The sequence below is a fragment of the Orycteropus afer genome, unplaced genomic scaffold (genome assembly GCF_000298275.1).
Source record: "Orycteropus afer afer isolate SDZICR_OR568_19922 unplaced genomic scaffold, OryAfe1.0 scaffold00466, whole genome shotgun sequence".
NCBI lineage: Eukaryota > Metazoa > Chordata > Mammalia > Tubulidentata > Orycteropodidae > Orycteropus > Orycteropus afer.
In genome coordinates this window covers 1,744,606-1,758,281 of record NW_006922053.1, presented here as the reverse complement: position 1 = coordinate 1,758,281, position 13,676 = coordinate 1,744,606, and the positions used below count along the sequence as shown (strand labels likewise).

The 13,676-nt window shown below is 53.1% G+C and overlaps 1 protein-coding gene across 1 annotated transcript in view; it reads left to right on the top strand.

Annotated features, from left to right (window-relative positions):
• Positions 1-13,676, top strand: part of ATP8B3 (ATPase phospholipid transporting 8B3) — a 35,511-nt gene that overhangs the window by 19,048 nt on the left and 2,787 nt on the right. The window contains exons 21-30 of the mRNA XM_042782777.1: positions 50-161; positions 3,734-3,809; positions 4,024-4,129; positions 4,457-4,835; positions 4,962-5,185; positions 5,982-6,065; positions 7,131-7,370; positions 7,468-7,606; positions 11,272-11,399; positions 12,039-12,347. Of these exons, the coding sequence (XP_042638711.1) occupies positions 50-161; positions 3,734-3,809; positions 4,024-4,129; positions 4,457-4,835; positions 4,962-5,185; positions 5,982-6,065; positions 7,131-7,370; positions 7,468-7,606; positions 11,272-11,399; positions 12,039-12,347 (1,797 nt within the window). The remainder of the gene's footprint in view (positions 1-49; positions 162-3,733; positions 3,810-4,023; positions 4,130-4,456; positions 4,836-4,961; positions 5,186-5,981; positions 6,066-7,130; positions 7,371-7,467; positions 7,607-11,271; positions 11,400-12,038; positions 12,348-13,676) is intronic.

Below are 13,676 nucleotides of genomic sequence, written 5' to 3'. Positions count from 1 at the left end.
CCCTGCTGGGAGCTAGGGGACTGCTCAGGCCCCTTCCCCATGCCCCCAGCTGCTAGGAGCCACCGCCATTGAGGACAGACTGCAGGACGGGGTCCCTGACACCATCAAGTGCCTGAAGAAAGGAAATATCAAAGTGTGGGTGCTGACAGGGGACAAGCAAGGTGAGTCCGGATCACACCATTGGCCCCAGCCCCCCCCCCACACCCCTGTGGGGGGAGAGGGAGGAAGGAGAGGGCAGGGAGGAGCCCACGCAGCCTGCCTGTCTTCTGGGTTAAGCATTGGCCTGCAGAAGGAGCCTGGTGGAGCAGCGGTTAAGCGTTCAGCTTCTAGCTGAAAGGCTGGCCGTTCAGACCCACCCGGCGGCTCCTTGGGAGAAAGACATGGCAGCCTGCTTAGGGATCACAGTTTGGGGCACCCTCTGGGCAGCGAGGCTGCGTCGTACCAGATCACTGGGTTGGAATTGACTCTCTGGCACGCAACATTGCCGTCCATATAGGGTCCCCGGGAAAGGGAGAAACAGGTAGATTAAAAACAATAGTGCCAATAATAATAACAGTTGCAATTCCCCGAGGTGAGTGCCGGGTGAGAACTTCACGCTCACGCTATCTCCTCCAGGCATGGCCCGCAGGCCCCTGTGGGACGGATGGGGGAGCCAGCTCAGAGAGCTTGGGGAAGCAGCCTGAGGTGGCCCTGTGCATGAGGGGCAGAGCTGGTCTCGGACCTACAGGTCCTCTGGCCTCAGGGCTCTTAGATGCCTCCCAGGGAACGGTCTGGCCAGCTGCGTGATTAGCAGGGCATGGGGGTGCAGCAGGGCCACATCAGGACTCTCGGGGGGCCCTCCCTCCGCAAAATCACACTGGAAATGATGTTTTAGGGCCGCACCAACACAGCGGTGGATGCACGCAGTCAGGGTGTGGTGGCGATTCCTGGTGAGCGGGAGCAGAACTTAGAAACAAAGAAGCATCCGTATTTTGAAAAGATGCCTTTGGTGATAGAAGTGACGCTGGACATGGCATGATAGCATTCGCAAGACCAGCGAGTTACTCATCGCAGGGACAGCTATACACCTGGACTCTGCCAGATGGAACTCACAGGAATGTGGTCAACTCCATCTGTGGCAAGAGGCGATAGAGAAGCTCAATATCTTCAGCCAAAACAGGGCCAGGAGCTGACTGTGGAACAGACCATCCACTGCTCACGTGCAAGCTCAAGTTGAAGCTGAAGATCATTAAATCCATGTGAGGCAAAATATGACCTTGATGATATCCCTCCTGAATTTAGAGACCATCTAAGGACCAAATTTGATGCACTGAACACCAAAAACCAGAGGAATTTTGGGGTGACATCAAAAACATCATATGTGAAGAAAACAAAAGGTCATTAAAAAGTCAGGAAAAGGAAGACAAGACCAAAATGGATGTCAGCAGAAACTCTGAAACTTGGCCTTGAACAGACAGTAGCTAAAGCAAATGGAAGAAATGATGAAATAAAAGAGCTGAACAGAAGATTTCAAAGAGCAGCTGGAGAAGACAAAGTCAATGATAATGAAATATGCAAAGCCCTGGAGTTAGAAGACCACAAGAGAAGAACATGCTGAGCATTTCTCAAGATGAAAGAGCTGAAAAAAAAATTCAAGGTTCAAGTTGCAATCTTGAAGGATTCTATCGGACAAGATTTTGAACAATGCAGGAAGCATCAAAGGAAGATGGCAGGAATACAGAGTCACTGTGCCAAAAACAATTGGCCGACATTCAACTATTCCATGGGGTAGCATCAAATTAAGAACCGATGGTATTGAAGGAAGAAGTCGAAGCTGCACTGAGGGAAGTAGCGAAAAACAAGGCTCTGGGAATTGACGGATACCCATTGAGATGTTTCAACAAACAGATGCCACCTTGGAGGCACTCACTGGACTATGCCAAGAGATTTGGAAAACAGCTACCTGGCCAACTGACTGGAAGAGATCCATATTTGTACCCATTCCAAAGAAAGGTGATCCCACAGACTGTGGAAATTATCAAACAATGTCATTATTATCACATGTAAATAAAGTCTTACTGAAGATAATTCAAAAACGTTTGCAGCAGTATATTGACAAAGAACTTCCAGAGGTGCAAACTGGATTCAGAAGAGGACGTGGAACAAGGGATATCATTGCTGATGTCAGATGGATCTTGGCTCAAAGCGAAGAATACCAGAAAGATGTTTACTTGTGTTTTATTCACTATGCAAAGGCATTCAACTATGTGGATCATAACAAGTTATGGGTAGGTAACATTGAGAAGAATGGGAATTCCTAAACACTTAATTGTGCTCATGAGGAACCTGTACATAGACCAGGAGGCTGTCATTCGAATGGAACAAGGGGACACTGCATAGTTTAAAATCAGGAAGGGAGCGTGTCAGGGTTGTATCCTTTCACCATACTTATTCAATCTGTATGCTGAGCAAATAATCTGAGAAGCCAGACTATATGAAGCAGAACGTGGCATCAGGATTGGAGGATCGCAACCTGTGATATGCAGATGACACAACCTTGTTTGCTGAAAACGAAGAGGACTTGAAGCACTTCCTGAAAAAGATTAAAGGCTTCAGTCTGCAGTATGGATTATAACTCAACATAAAACAAAAATCCTCACAACTGGGCCAGTAAGCAACGTCACAGTAAGTGGAGAAAAGATTGAGGTTTTCAGGGGTTTCATTTTACTTCGATCCACAGTCAACGCCCATGGAAGCAGCAGTCAAGAAATCAGACTTCGCAGTGCACTGGGCAGATCTGCTGCAAAAGACTTCTTTAAAGTGTTAAGAAGCAAAGACGTCTTTGAAGACTAAAGCGCCTGACACAGGCATGTTATTTTCAGTCACCCCATATGCATGTGAAAGCTAGACAATGAATAAGGAAGACCGAAGAAGAGTTGATGCCTTTGAGTTGTGGTGTTGGGGAAGAATACTGAAAGCATCATGGACTCCCAGAAGAACTAACGAATCTGTCCTGGAAGAAGTGCAGCCGGAATGCTCCTTGGAAGCAAGAATGGCCAGACTTGGTCTCACCTACTTTGGTCGCGTTGTCAGAAGGGACCATTCCCCAGAGGAGGATGTTAGGATCATGCTTGGTAAGGTGGAGAACCAATGAGAAAGAGGAAGGCCCTCCACAAGATGGATTGACACAGTGGCTACAATGATGGGCTCAGATATAGCAAGGATTGTGAGGCTGGCGGAGGACCAGCAAGTGTATCCTTGTGTTGTGCATAGGATCGCTATGAATCTGAGACAACTCAGTGGCACCTAACAACAACAAAACATAATACAGGCTGGATTGTATTCATTTTTTTTCCTTATTGTTTTAAAACATCGTAAGACATTTTCACAGGTCCTCTAAAACTTAGCTTAGGCCTGAGGCACTGGATGCCAGGAACCTCTGTGGGGCCTCCTGGACCAGGCCTGGCCCCAGACTCAAACGCCTCCAGCACCGCACCCCAGCTGGCCCAGACAGAGCATGTTTGCTGAGAATTGCTGCCAGTCTCAGGGCTGCGTCTTATTGGCTAGCATGGGTCACATGCCCTTCTCTGAACCAGTCATTGTAGCCAGGGGCAGAATGTGCTGCTGTGATTGGTGGGGTCTGAGTCTGCCGGAGTGTTCCACCCTAAGGGCTGTGGGGCTGGATGGGTGTGGATGGCTGCAGGGTGTCCCAGGTGGGTTGGGGCCAGTGGAACTGAGTGCAGCTGATTTGCAGAGACGGCTGTGAACATCGCTTTTGCCTGCCACCTGCTCTCGGAGGACATGATCATTCTGGAAGAGCGGGAGATCCTGTGAGCATGGTGGGGGAGGAGGGACTGGGGGCAGGGCTGGGGGCATCCAGGGCCCAGACACAGTCCCAGAGGCTCGGCAGAGTGCCTGCGACCGCGGCCTGGCGGGACCCTCTTTGGCCCTTTCTCCCACTCCTGGACAGAGCAGGAGAGCAAGGCATGGGGTTGGAGGGGTCTGGGCTGGCCGGCGTGGCTGACCCCCTTCTGGCCCCCACAGCCGCATGCTAGAGGGCTACTGGGACAGCAACAACAACCTGCAGAATGGCAAGAGCCGGCCCCTCCCGACGGTGAAGATGGCCATGGTCATCACTGGGGAATTTCTGGTCAGTGGCAGCAGCCCGCTGGGGGCGGGGCGGCGCTGGGGGCGGGGCCGGGGATCAGGCAGGGCCCCCTGCGGGTTGGCTGTTAAACAAAGTAGGCTGAAGCACCTCAAATGCTGTCTGGAGAGTTTGGACTCAGTGGAGCGGAGCCAGGGAGGGACACGGCCCTGGCAGGCCTGGGTGGTGAGATGCGGGGTGCCCAGGGCACAGGTCAGGACGCCCGCGACGCCCTGAAGGAGGGCTGAGCTGGGCCTCGGGGGGCCGTTTGGGAAATGTTAGTGCTGGGGCTGGGGGCAGAGTGTGACACAGCCTCTGCGCCCCCTGGGCCAGGACCAGCTGATGATCCCGACCTCCATGGGGAAGCCCTCCGTCCTGCAGTCGAACATGCCCACCGACGAGTCCTGGCAGGAGCCTGGCCAGCTGCCGGGCACCTGGCTGAGGCAGTGGCTGTCCCAGATGTGGGGCCCCTTCCTGCAGCGGTTGGGGAGCACCCCCATTGGCAGGCACTTTCAGGACTTCAAGCCCCCGGAGAGTCCCGAGATGAGGCGCGAGCGGGCTTTCGTGAACCTGGCGGTGCGCTGCCAGGCAGTCATCTGCTGCCGGGTGACGCCCAAGCAGAAGGCCTTGATCGTGTCGCTCATCAAGAAGCATCAGGCCGTGGTGACCTTGGCCATCGGGGACGGCGCCAACGACGTGAACATGATCAAGAGTGAGCGCGCGGCGCGGGCGGGGAGGACACGGGGGCGGTGCTGGGCGCGGGGCGGGGCCTCAGGGGCGCCGGGGCCGGGAGGGGCGGGCCTGTGGCCCCCGCCCACAGGCTGCGCTGACCCCGCAGCGGCGGACATCGGCGTGGGGCTGGCGGGCCAGGAGGGCATGCAGGCCGTGCAGAACAGCGACTACGTGCTGGCCCAGTTCTCCTTCCTGCAGCGCCTCCTGCTGGTGCACGGGCGCTGGTCCTACATGCGCGTCTGCAAGTTCCTTCGCTACTTCATCTACAAGACCGTGGCCAGCATGATGGCCCAGATCTGGTTCGCTTTCTACAACGGCTTCTCCGCCCAGGTGCGTGCTGCGTTGGGGGTGCGGAGCCACGCTGCTGGCCGCGCAAGCTGGGGTCCGCTCGGCTCCCAGCACCGTTTACTTTTGTAAGGAGCCCTGGTGGCGCAAAGAGTAAACGCTAAGTTGCTAAGCAGAAGGTGGGCGGTTTGAACCCACCCACAATTCTGAGGCCGAAAGACCCGGTGAAGTGCCTCTGTTCAGCCTGGGAAACCCAATGGGACAGTTCAGCTCTGTCCTGTCTGCATGAGTCAGAATAAACTCCACAGGCACCCAACGACTGTTCCTTGAAGCTGCTATTATTATGTGCCATCGAGTCGGACCCGACTCATAGCATCCCCTCCTCGGTTTTCTGAGGCAGTATCACTCTGGAAGTAGATTGCCCACCCTTTCTTCCATGGAGTGGCTGGTGGGTTTGAACCCCCAGTCTTCTGGTTAGCAGTCAGGCACCTTAGGCAATACACCACCAGAGCGCCCTCCTTGAAGCTAGCCAATTAAAAAAAAAAACAAGCAAGCATGCATGTGCGCAAGCACACACGTGTCAAGGGTGTTGAAAGAATTGGGCTCCGGGACACACACCCCTGTCTTCCTCTCTGCCTTCTGTCTTCCCCCTTTAACAAGCCCCATGTAGCCCATCCTGATCTCAGCCCCAGGCTTGATGAAGAGGCGACTTTCTAACTCTCCAGGAATCCTTCCTGGGTGCCCAGCTCGCTCGGTGGGGCAGCTCGGGTGAAGGTGGGCTCTGTCCTCGGCCATTTGGCCTCCCACGGCGTGCCCTTCTCAGCCATGTCTCCTCCCGCAGCCCCTGTATGAAGGCTGGTTCCTGGCCCTGTTCAACCTGCTGTACTCCACCCTCCCGGTGCTCTACATCGGGCTCTTCGAGCAGGTGAGCCTCTCTGCCCTCGTCTCCCGGGCTTTGTCAGGAATTGGTGGGAGCAGGGCCGGAGACCCACAGGCCCTGGAAGAAGTCCCGGTGGGGCAGTTGAGCCTCTCTCCCTGCCCCGGACCTTGGCACTGTTAGCACCGGCACTCAACCTGGTCCCAGGGTCGGTGGGCAGCGTCCCCATACAATGCTCCCCCTTTGCTGGGTGTACCCCACAATTCGGGCACAGTGGGGAGAGGGAACCAGGAAGGACAGGCTCCTACATTCGTCCCCTCTCCAGCCCTGAGAGGCCCCAGCTCCGTGAGCTGAAGAAGGGCCCCCAAGCTTGACACACCGAGGGCAGTGTCCCACGTCTGTGCCATTCCTGTCAGGCAGCCACACGCCACGCTACGGCCATCGAGCACCTGAAGGGTGGAATGGAATTTGATTTTTACTTATTTATTTTTTCATTAAAAAAAAATAATGTGTGCATGTGTGAGAATAAATACTACAAAGCATAGGCCAGTTTGCAATGTCTCCATAGCGCAGAGGCATTGGTCATGTTGTTCAAGCTGGGGACTCCCCCGGGCCCTCCTTTTCCAAATGATTTCTCCACCATGAAAGCAACTCACTCTCCCTGAAGGGTCTCATCCAACCTTTCGGGTTGCTGCTGTGAGTTGGATCCTACTTCCATAATTGTTGAGCAGAACACAATCCTAAGACAGACATTCTGCACGAATTAAGCTGTACTATTGTTTGGTTTTAAGAAGGCCTCAGGGGACAGTTTACAGTTTAAGGTTGTTTAAAGATTATCTCATCGGTTCATCCAGCCTCAATGGCTCCAGGAAGTCTGGAGACTTTACCATGAGCATTTGAAATTCTGTTCCACATTTTCCCCACTTTGATCAGGATTCTTATGTAGGCTCTCTGATCAAAATGCAGGAATGGAACTTTGCGTTTTATTTCTTTGTGATTCATGTTCAGTGCACGAGCTGCACTGGGCAAAGGGCTAGAGTGTTGATGAGGGCCTTCACCCTACCTCACAAGCTTGCTCCTGTCCCATGTCTCTGTCACCGCCCCCGCCCCCAGGATGTGAATGCCGGGAAGAGCCTGCAGATGCCAGAGCTATACATGGCAGGGCAGAAAGATGAGCTGTTCAATTATGGGGTGTTCTTCCAAGCCCTGGGCCACGGCATGACCACCTCCCTGGTCAACTTCTTTGTGACCCTGCTGGCCTGCTACGACACAGGAGGGCCCTCCAACCTCAGCGACTACCAGTCGTTTGGCGTCATTGTGGCCCTGTCAGGCCTGCTGTCCATCACCTTGGAGGTACCGCCGGGAGCCTTGGGGCACATGGCCACCAGCCCTTGTCTTGGGTGTTCGCTGGATCCCGCGCCCCACAAACTAGCTCCTTCCTCCCTGACAGGTGATCCTGATCATCAGATACTGGACTGTGCTGACCGTGCTGGCTATCTTACTGAGTTTCCTCTGCTACTCCGTCATGACCTGCGCCATTCAGAGCCTTTGGCTCTTCCAAACCTCGCCCAAAACTTTCCCATTCCTGTGTAGGGACCCCCACGTGGGTGGGGCGGGGTGGGGCGGGGCACGCGGGGCCCCAGACGCACCAGCTGGAGTTGGCCACCAGCTGAGCGCCTGGAGGAACGGGCTCCTGTCTCAGTCTCCTGTCGCCACTGTCACAGAAATGCCACAGGCCAGTGGCTTGCACCCAGACACTGATTTCCTCATTGCTGTTGTTTTGGGTGCCATCCAGCCAATTGTGACTCACAGCAACCCAGTATGACAGAGTAGAATTCCCCATCGGGCTTTCTGGGCTGTCTTTTTTTTTTTCTTTTTTAGTAATATTTAGTTGGGGTTTTGGTGAAAGTTTACACAGTAAGTTAAGTTCCTTCTGACAGTGATCAACAATGTTAGTTAGTTTTCACACTGGATTGACATCCTCGTCCGTTGTGGTCTGGTTGTTCCATTCCTCTCACTCTAGTTTGCCTGCCCCCTTATCTTCTCATCTTAACTTTGGATTAAATGTTGCCCTTCTGGACTCCCGCAGGGGTTTTATAGTAGAGCACCAATCTAATGGGTGATGACCTTGATTTTGTGACTCACTTTGCTTTACTGCTGACAGGTGATCTCAGGATAGTTTTGGTTCAGGGTTTGAAAAGCGTCTCAGGGTGGTGGTCTCAGGGAGTCTCTGTCTCAGTGGTCCAGTTAGTCAGGCCATTTTTAAGTATTTGAGTTTCATTCTGCGTTTTTCTCTGTGGGAGAAAACTAGAGTGAGGTCCTCTAACCAGGACCATTTGTTGTGTCCCTGGTTGCATCCATCAGTGGTGGTAGCTGGGCACCATCTAGTTCTTCTGGTCTCAGGAGAATTGAGCTCGTGCCTTGTGTAGGTGGTCATCCTTGTCGACTTGTTTCTTTTCTGTGATTTTGGTTACGTTCTTTCTCTTTGCTCCTGATGATAGACACCTGGTTGTATCTTAGATGGCTGTTTGGAAGCTTTAAGACCCCAAACCCCATTTCTGTGGGCTGCAGAACATGAATGTGATGGGCTTTTTTATGCCAACTGACTGGACGGTCCCATGAGGTGCTAAGCCTTCAAACCCAGAAAAGCAGCCTCAGAAGGCATTTGGTTCCATCCGAGAAGTATCTGAAGTTGTGTCTTCTGTGACTGTATGTGCCTGCCCACACGTACCTGCCCTTACATGTCCATCGGTACCTGTCTGTCCTCACTCTGTGGATTCCTGTACCAACCCATGTACCTGTACCCATCCTCGTGTGATCTGAGACTCGTTTCCTGTTCTATGTTGCATTTGTTGCCCTCTTACATACGTCCAGTTCTGTTTGTTAAAGCTGTCCACTCGTGGTATTTATAGCAGCTCTAGACAACTTAAGACAGGCTGTAATCTTTATTTTTATTTTTTTAATTTTTATTGTGATTTGGGGGAAACTTTACAGAGCTAATTCATCTTCCATACAGTAGTTCACATACACTTTGTCTCATGACATTGACTGCAGTCTCCCACGATGCAACAGCTCCCCTCCCACTTCCTCCCCATTAGTCACCTCTTCCCTGTGTCCTTCCCTCCCATGCACTCCTGCCCCCTGAGCTGTCTCCCTGTGCAAACACTGGCCTTCTTTCTCCCATGACTGATCTTTCCAAGGAGAGGATCTAACTGATGTAAATGTTCACCCCTTATGCCTATCTGGGAGCTTTGGTGGTATCGTGCTTAAGGCATTTGACTGCTAACCAGAAGGCTGGTGGTTCAAACCCACCAGCCACTCCTCATGAGGAAGACTGGGCAATCTACTTCTGTAGTGATACCTCCTTGGAAGCCCAAGGAGAGGTCGTTATGAGTCGGATCCGATTCGATGGCAGAGAGTTTATGCCTATCTGTTGTTTGGCTGGGAGTCACAGGAGTTAGTTCAGTTCCAGACCTGAAGGGTTGCTAAGGGCTGTAGTCTCAGGGGTTCTACCAGGCTCTATCAGACCAACCAATCTGGTCTTTTTTTTTTTTTTTTTTGAGTTTTGTTCCACATTGTTCTCCCTCTCTATCCAGGATCTCCTGCACCAATCCCCCTCTGAGTGGTTGACAATGGTAGCTGGGCACCATCTAGTTCTGTTCTCATAGTCGTATAGGCTGAGGATCGCATGGTGCACAGTCACTAGGAGTAATGGTTTCCATGAATCTTTGGTTTTCTTCTTTTTTTTTTTTTTTTCTGTGGACGAGGAGAAACCCATAGTTGCATCTAGTTGGCCGCTTGCAAGCTTTTAAGATCCCAGTCACTCACTACTCACCGAAGTAGGAAGTGGAACAATGTTTTGTGTAGTCTGTTAACGCCAGTTAGCTTGATGTCCCCTGTGACTATGGTCCCAAGCCCACAGGTTTAACTACTCGGTCCCTCTGGGTAGCTGGCTATGGCCAAGAAGTGACTAGAACCTTGTCCCTTGTCAGCTCTACTATATACCTGGGAATTCTTACAGAACATACAAATACCCTTATAGGACCATTGTCTGCCAACCCTACACATGGTCTTGGGTACACTGCCCCCTACATAGACATACCTCCTGGTTCAGCCTGTCCACCCATCTGTCCGCCCGCATACCCGTGTCTGCCTTCGCTGACAATGCAGGACTGTGTGTGCAGAGGACTTCTTTATCTCTGTTGGCTGCGTCTCCCGTGCACGGCTCTCTGTCCCCCTGTCCGGCTGTCACCTTTACGGGAACAGGTCACCAGTCTTTCTCCCAAGGAGCCGCCATGTGGGTTTAGATTCCTGGCCGTTATGTTTGCAGCTGAGCAGTTAACTGGCTGTGCCCCCAGGCTCCTTTCTTGCAGTTCAAGAAGCTAGAGGGACAAAGCAGGTGCTGGCTGTAGAGGGGTGCTCTGTGTCTGCTGTGGGGGTGATCCTGGCCTCCGGTCTCGTGTTTTTCTCAGAGTTCCTTGGAGACCTCCACGCAGCATCTCTCTTTCTCCATCCCAATGAAGCCCTATTTCCAAATACGATCACATTGTTACAGAAGCTCTGGTGGCCTAGTGCCTAAGGCATTTGACTGCTAACCAGAAGGCTGGCGGTTCAAACCCACCAGCCACTCCACGGATGGAAGCCTGGGCAATCTACTTCCGTAGAGATTTACCGCCCTGGAAACCCAGTAGGGGTCGTTATTGGAATCGATATGCTGGCAGTGAGTACGGTGCCTTTGAGTTAGGGCTCTGGGTCGATTCTCCCCTGACAGGGGTGCTGCCCCGCAGGGCTGTCTAGGCTGTGATCTTTACGGGGCCGGTCATCAGGTGTTCCTCCCGCAGAGCTGCTGGTGGCTCAAACCGCCAGCCTTTCATTTAGCAGCCAAGTGCTCAACTGCTCACCACCAGGACTCCCTCTGGGTGTATAAGGATTCCAACACGTTTCTTTTCTTTTTAATGCACTTTATTGAAATATAATTTATGTACAGTGAAATACCCAAAACTAAAGTGACATGGGTCAATGCATTTTTTTTTTTTTTTTTTGCACCAACACGTTTCTTAAAAATTATTTTGTTGCTGAAAGTACACCCAGCAGAGCATAGGCCAGTTCAGCAATTTCCAACGCACAATTCGGTCCATAATGGCACCATTCTGAATTTGCATGCAGTTACCCTTTGGTCTAGTGACATCCTGGGAGAAGGGAGGAGAAGGGCCCCCTCCCCTGGCCGGGCTGTGACCCGACCCTCTGTCCTCAGATGCTGACCGCAACGTGGTGTCCCAGCCCTTTGCCCTGCTGGTGATCCTGCTGAACGTGACGTTCAACACCTTGTCCGTTCTGGCCTTTCGTATCATCTGGCGGCTTGTCAAGAAGCCACGCCCCAAGGTGAGGCAGCCCTGGGGCTGGGCTCCCCGTGACCTGCCCCTGGGACCCCCATCAGCCAGAGATGCGGGGCTACGAGAAAGGGGGGAGGGAAGCCCTGGCCCGGGACCAGGTTCTCAGGTTCCAGGGTCCCAAGGGGGAGGCCCCACTTCCTGGGGCAGAGGCATCTGGGATCCTCAAACGGCAGCCTGGGTTTGAATGCTGACGCTGTGGGGCTTCAGACAAGAATTAGCTACGGCTTGGGGGTGGGGCCACAAGACCCACCTTGAAATGGTTGAGCCAAGAGGGGGAACTTAATGGCTCATGGGGCCAGAACGGAAGGAAGGGCGAGGCGGCAGCTGGGGCAGGCCCCGGAATTGAAGGGACTGGTGGACCAGGAGGCCCCACAAGCTGCAGGCTTCTCTTCTTCCCTTCTTGGTCCTGGCCACCTTCCGCCACCAGAGGGCGCCAGAGGGCCCCAGTCACTAGTCAAGAGTTAAGTCCCAGGGAAGGACTCCAGTTGGCTCAACTAGGGTCCGGCCTAGCCTGACCAGTCCACCGAGGCCAAGGACTCTGAACAGCTTCCATTGGGGGGTAGGTGACCCCACAGACCAGTCAGCAGAGTGTGGGATCCTGATGGCCCCCCTCCCCTCTGCTCTGCAGGTGGAGGAGGCCCCGAGTGAGGAGATCATGGTGGAGCCCATTTCCTACTTAGAGCGGGGGTCACGCGTCCGGCGCTCTAGCTACGCCTTCTCCCACCGCGAGGGCTACGCAAACCTCATCACTCAGGGCACCATCCTGCGGAGGCCGCAAGACACCAACAGCGAGCTGCTGAACCATGACCAGCCCCCGTCTGAAGAAGAGGTGCCCCCAGGCTTTAAGGACCCAACCTGGCTTTCCCGGAGGCTGTCATTCCTGGGGAAGAAGAAGTACCCGCGTGTGGAAGAGGTGTCCTCCGAGCATACGCTCCCTGTGAGGAGCTCCTCGGCTGTGGAAAGACAAGGCCCTCTGTCCTTGGGGAACCAGTCAAAGTCATCTGTTACCACGGAGTCACCTGAGCACAAGCCAGCTTCTTCTCGGGAAAGGTTGCCATCACCTGGGCAGAGGTCACCTTCTAAGGAGGGATCGCTGTCATCAGCTCCTCAGGAAGGGCCGCCATTGCCTGAAGAAAGCCTGCCATCAACTTCTGCAAGTCAGTCCCAACCCTTGGAGGGTCAGCCATTACCTTCAGACCAGCCCCCCTCTTTGGAGAGCCAGTCAGACTCTGTGGAGGACAGGCCATCATTCTGGAGTTCCTGGAAGCTGTTGTGGCCATTCACCTGGCAAATGAAGCTCTTATTCAAAGACGAGACAGAGACAATACCCAGTGAGACGCCCCAGTCGCTGGCAGAGACCCCAGCACCAAGGAGGGAAGAGCCATTCCTCACGGAACAGCCTGTGGAGGCTGAGTCCTGGCCCTTGGAGAGACAGCCATCATCCATAGAATGGCTGCCAGTCACCATCGAGGACCAATGGCAGCCTGGGATGGCCGAGCAGCCACCCTCACCTCCAAAAAACCAGTAACTGGCCAGGGCTGGGAGTAGTTAACCAGGAAGCAGGAGGCCTTCCCCAGAGGACATGGGCTGCAACCTATTCTTTTTCTAATAAACCAGGGTCCATCTGACTCCAGGACGCCTTTAGGCTACCCTTTCCTACATTTCTTTTTGGGATGACACACAGTACTAGATACTTCCCTGGTTTTTCAAATCAAAACACTGACCTCTAGTGGCCTAGTCCAGGAATTGCAGGGAAAGCTTGTGTGTGAGTGAGAGTGTGTGTTTTCCTCTTGCACCTTGGGATAGATAAGTAGATAAAGCTTCCTTGCTACAAAGGAGAGAAGGGTGCTGAGCAGATTCTGCTTCGGAGCCTTGGCTCTTCCACTGCCTGCCTGCTGGCCCTTCTCAGGGAGGTTTGCAAGTTCCAATTCTGGCACCATCCAGTCTCTCCCTCCACAGCCCATCTTGATTTCTTTCCTGCAAATAAACCACCATACAGACTCCTTAGACTCTGAGTGTGTCATTGGCAGGTCCTGACAACATCTAAATCTTGAGGTTGGTTGGCACAAAGGCACTGAGCTTTTCTCTCCAATTCTTTTGTTTTGTTTTATGATTTGGGTGTAGGTTTACAGAGCAAATTCACTTTCCATTCAGCTATTCACATACACTTTGTCTCATGACATTGACCACAGTTTACCACAATGCAACAGCTCCCCTCCCACTTCCTCCCCATAGTTACCTCTTCCCTGTGTCCATCCCTCCATGC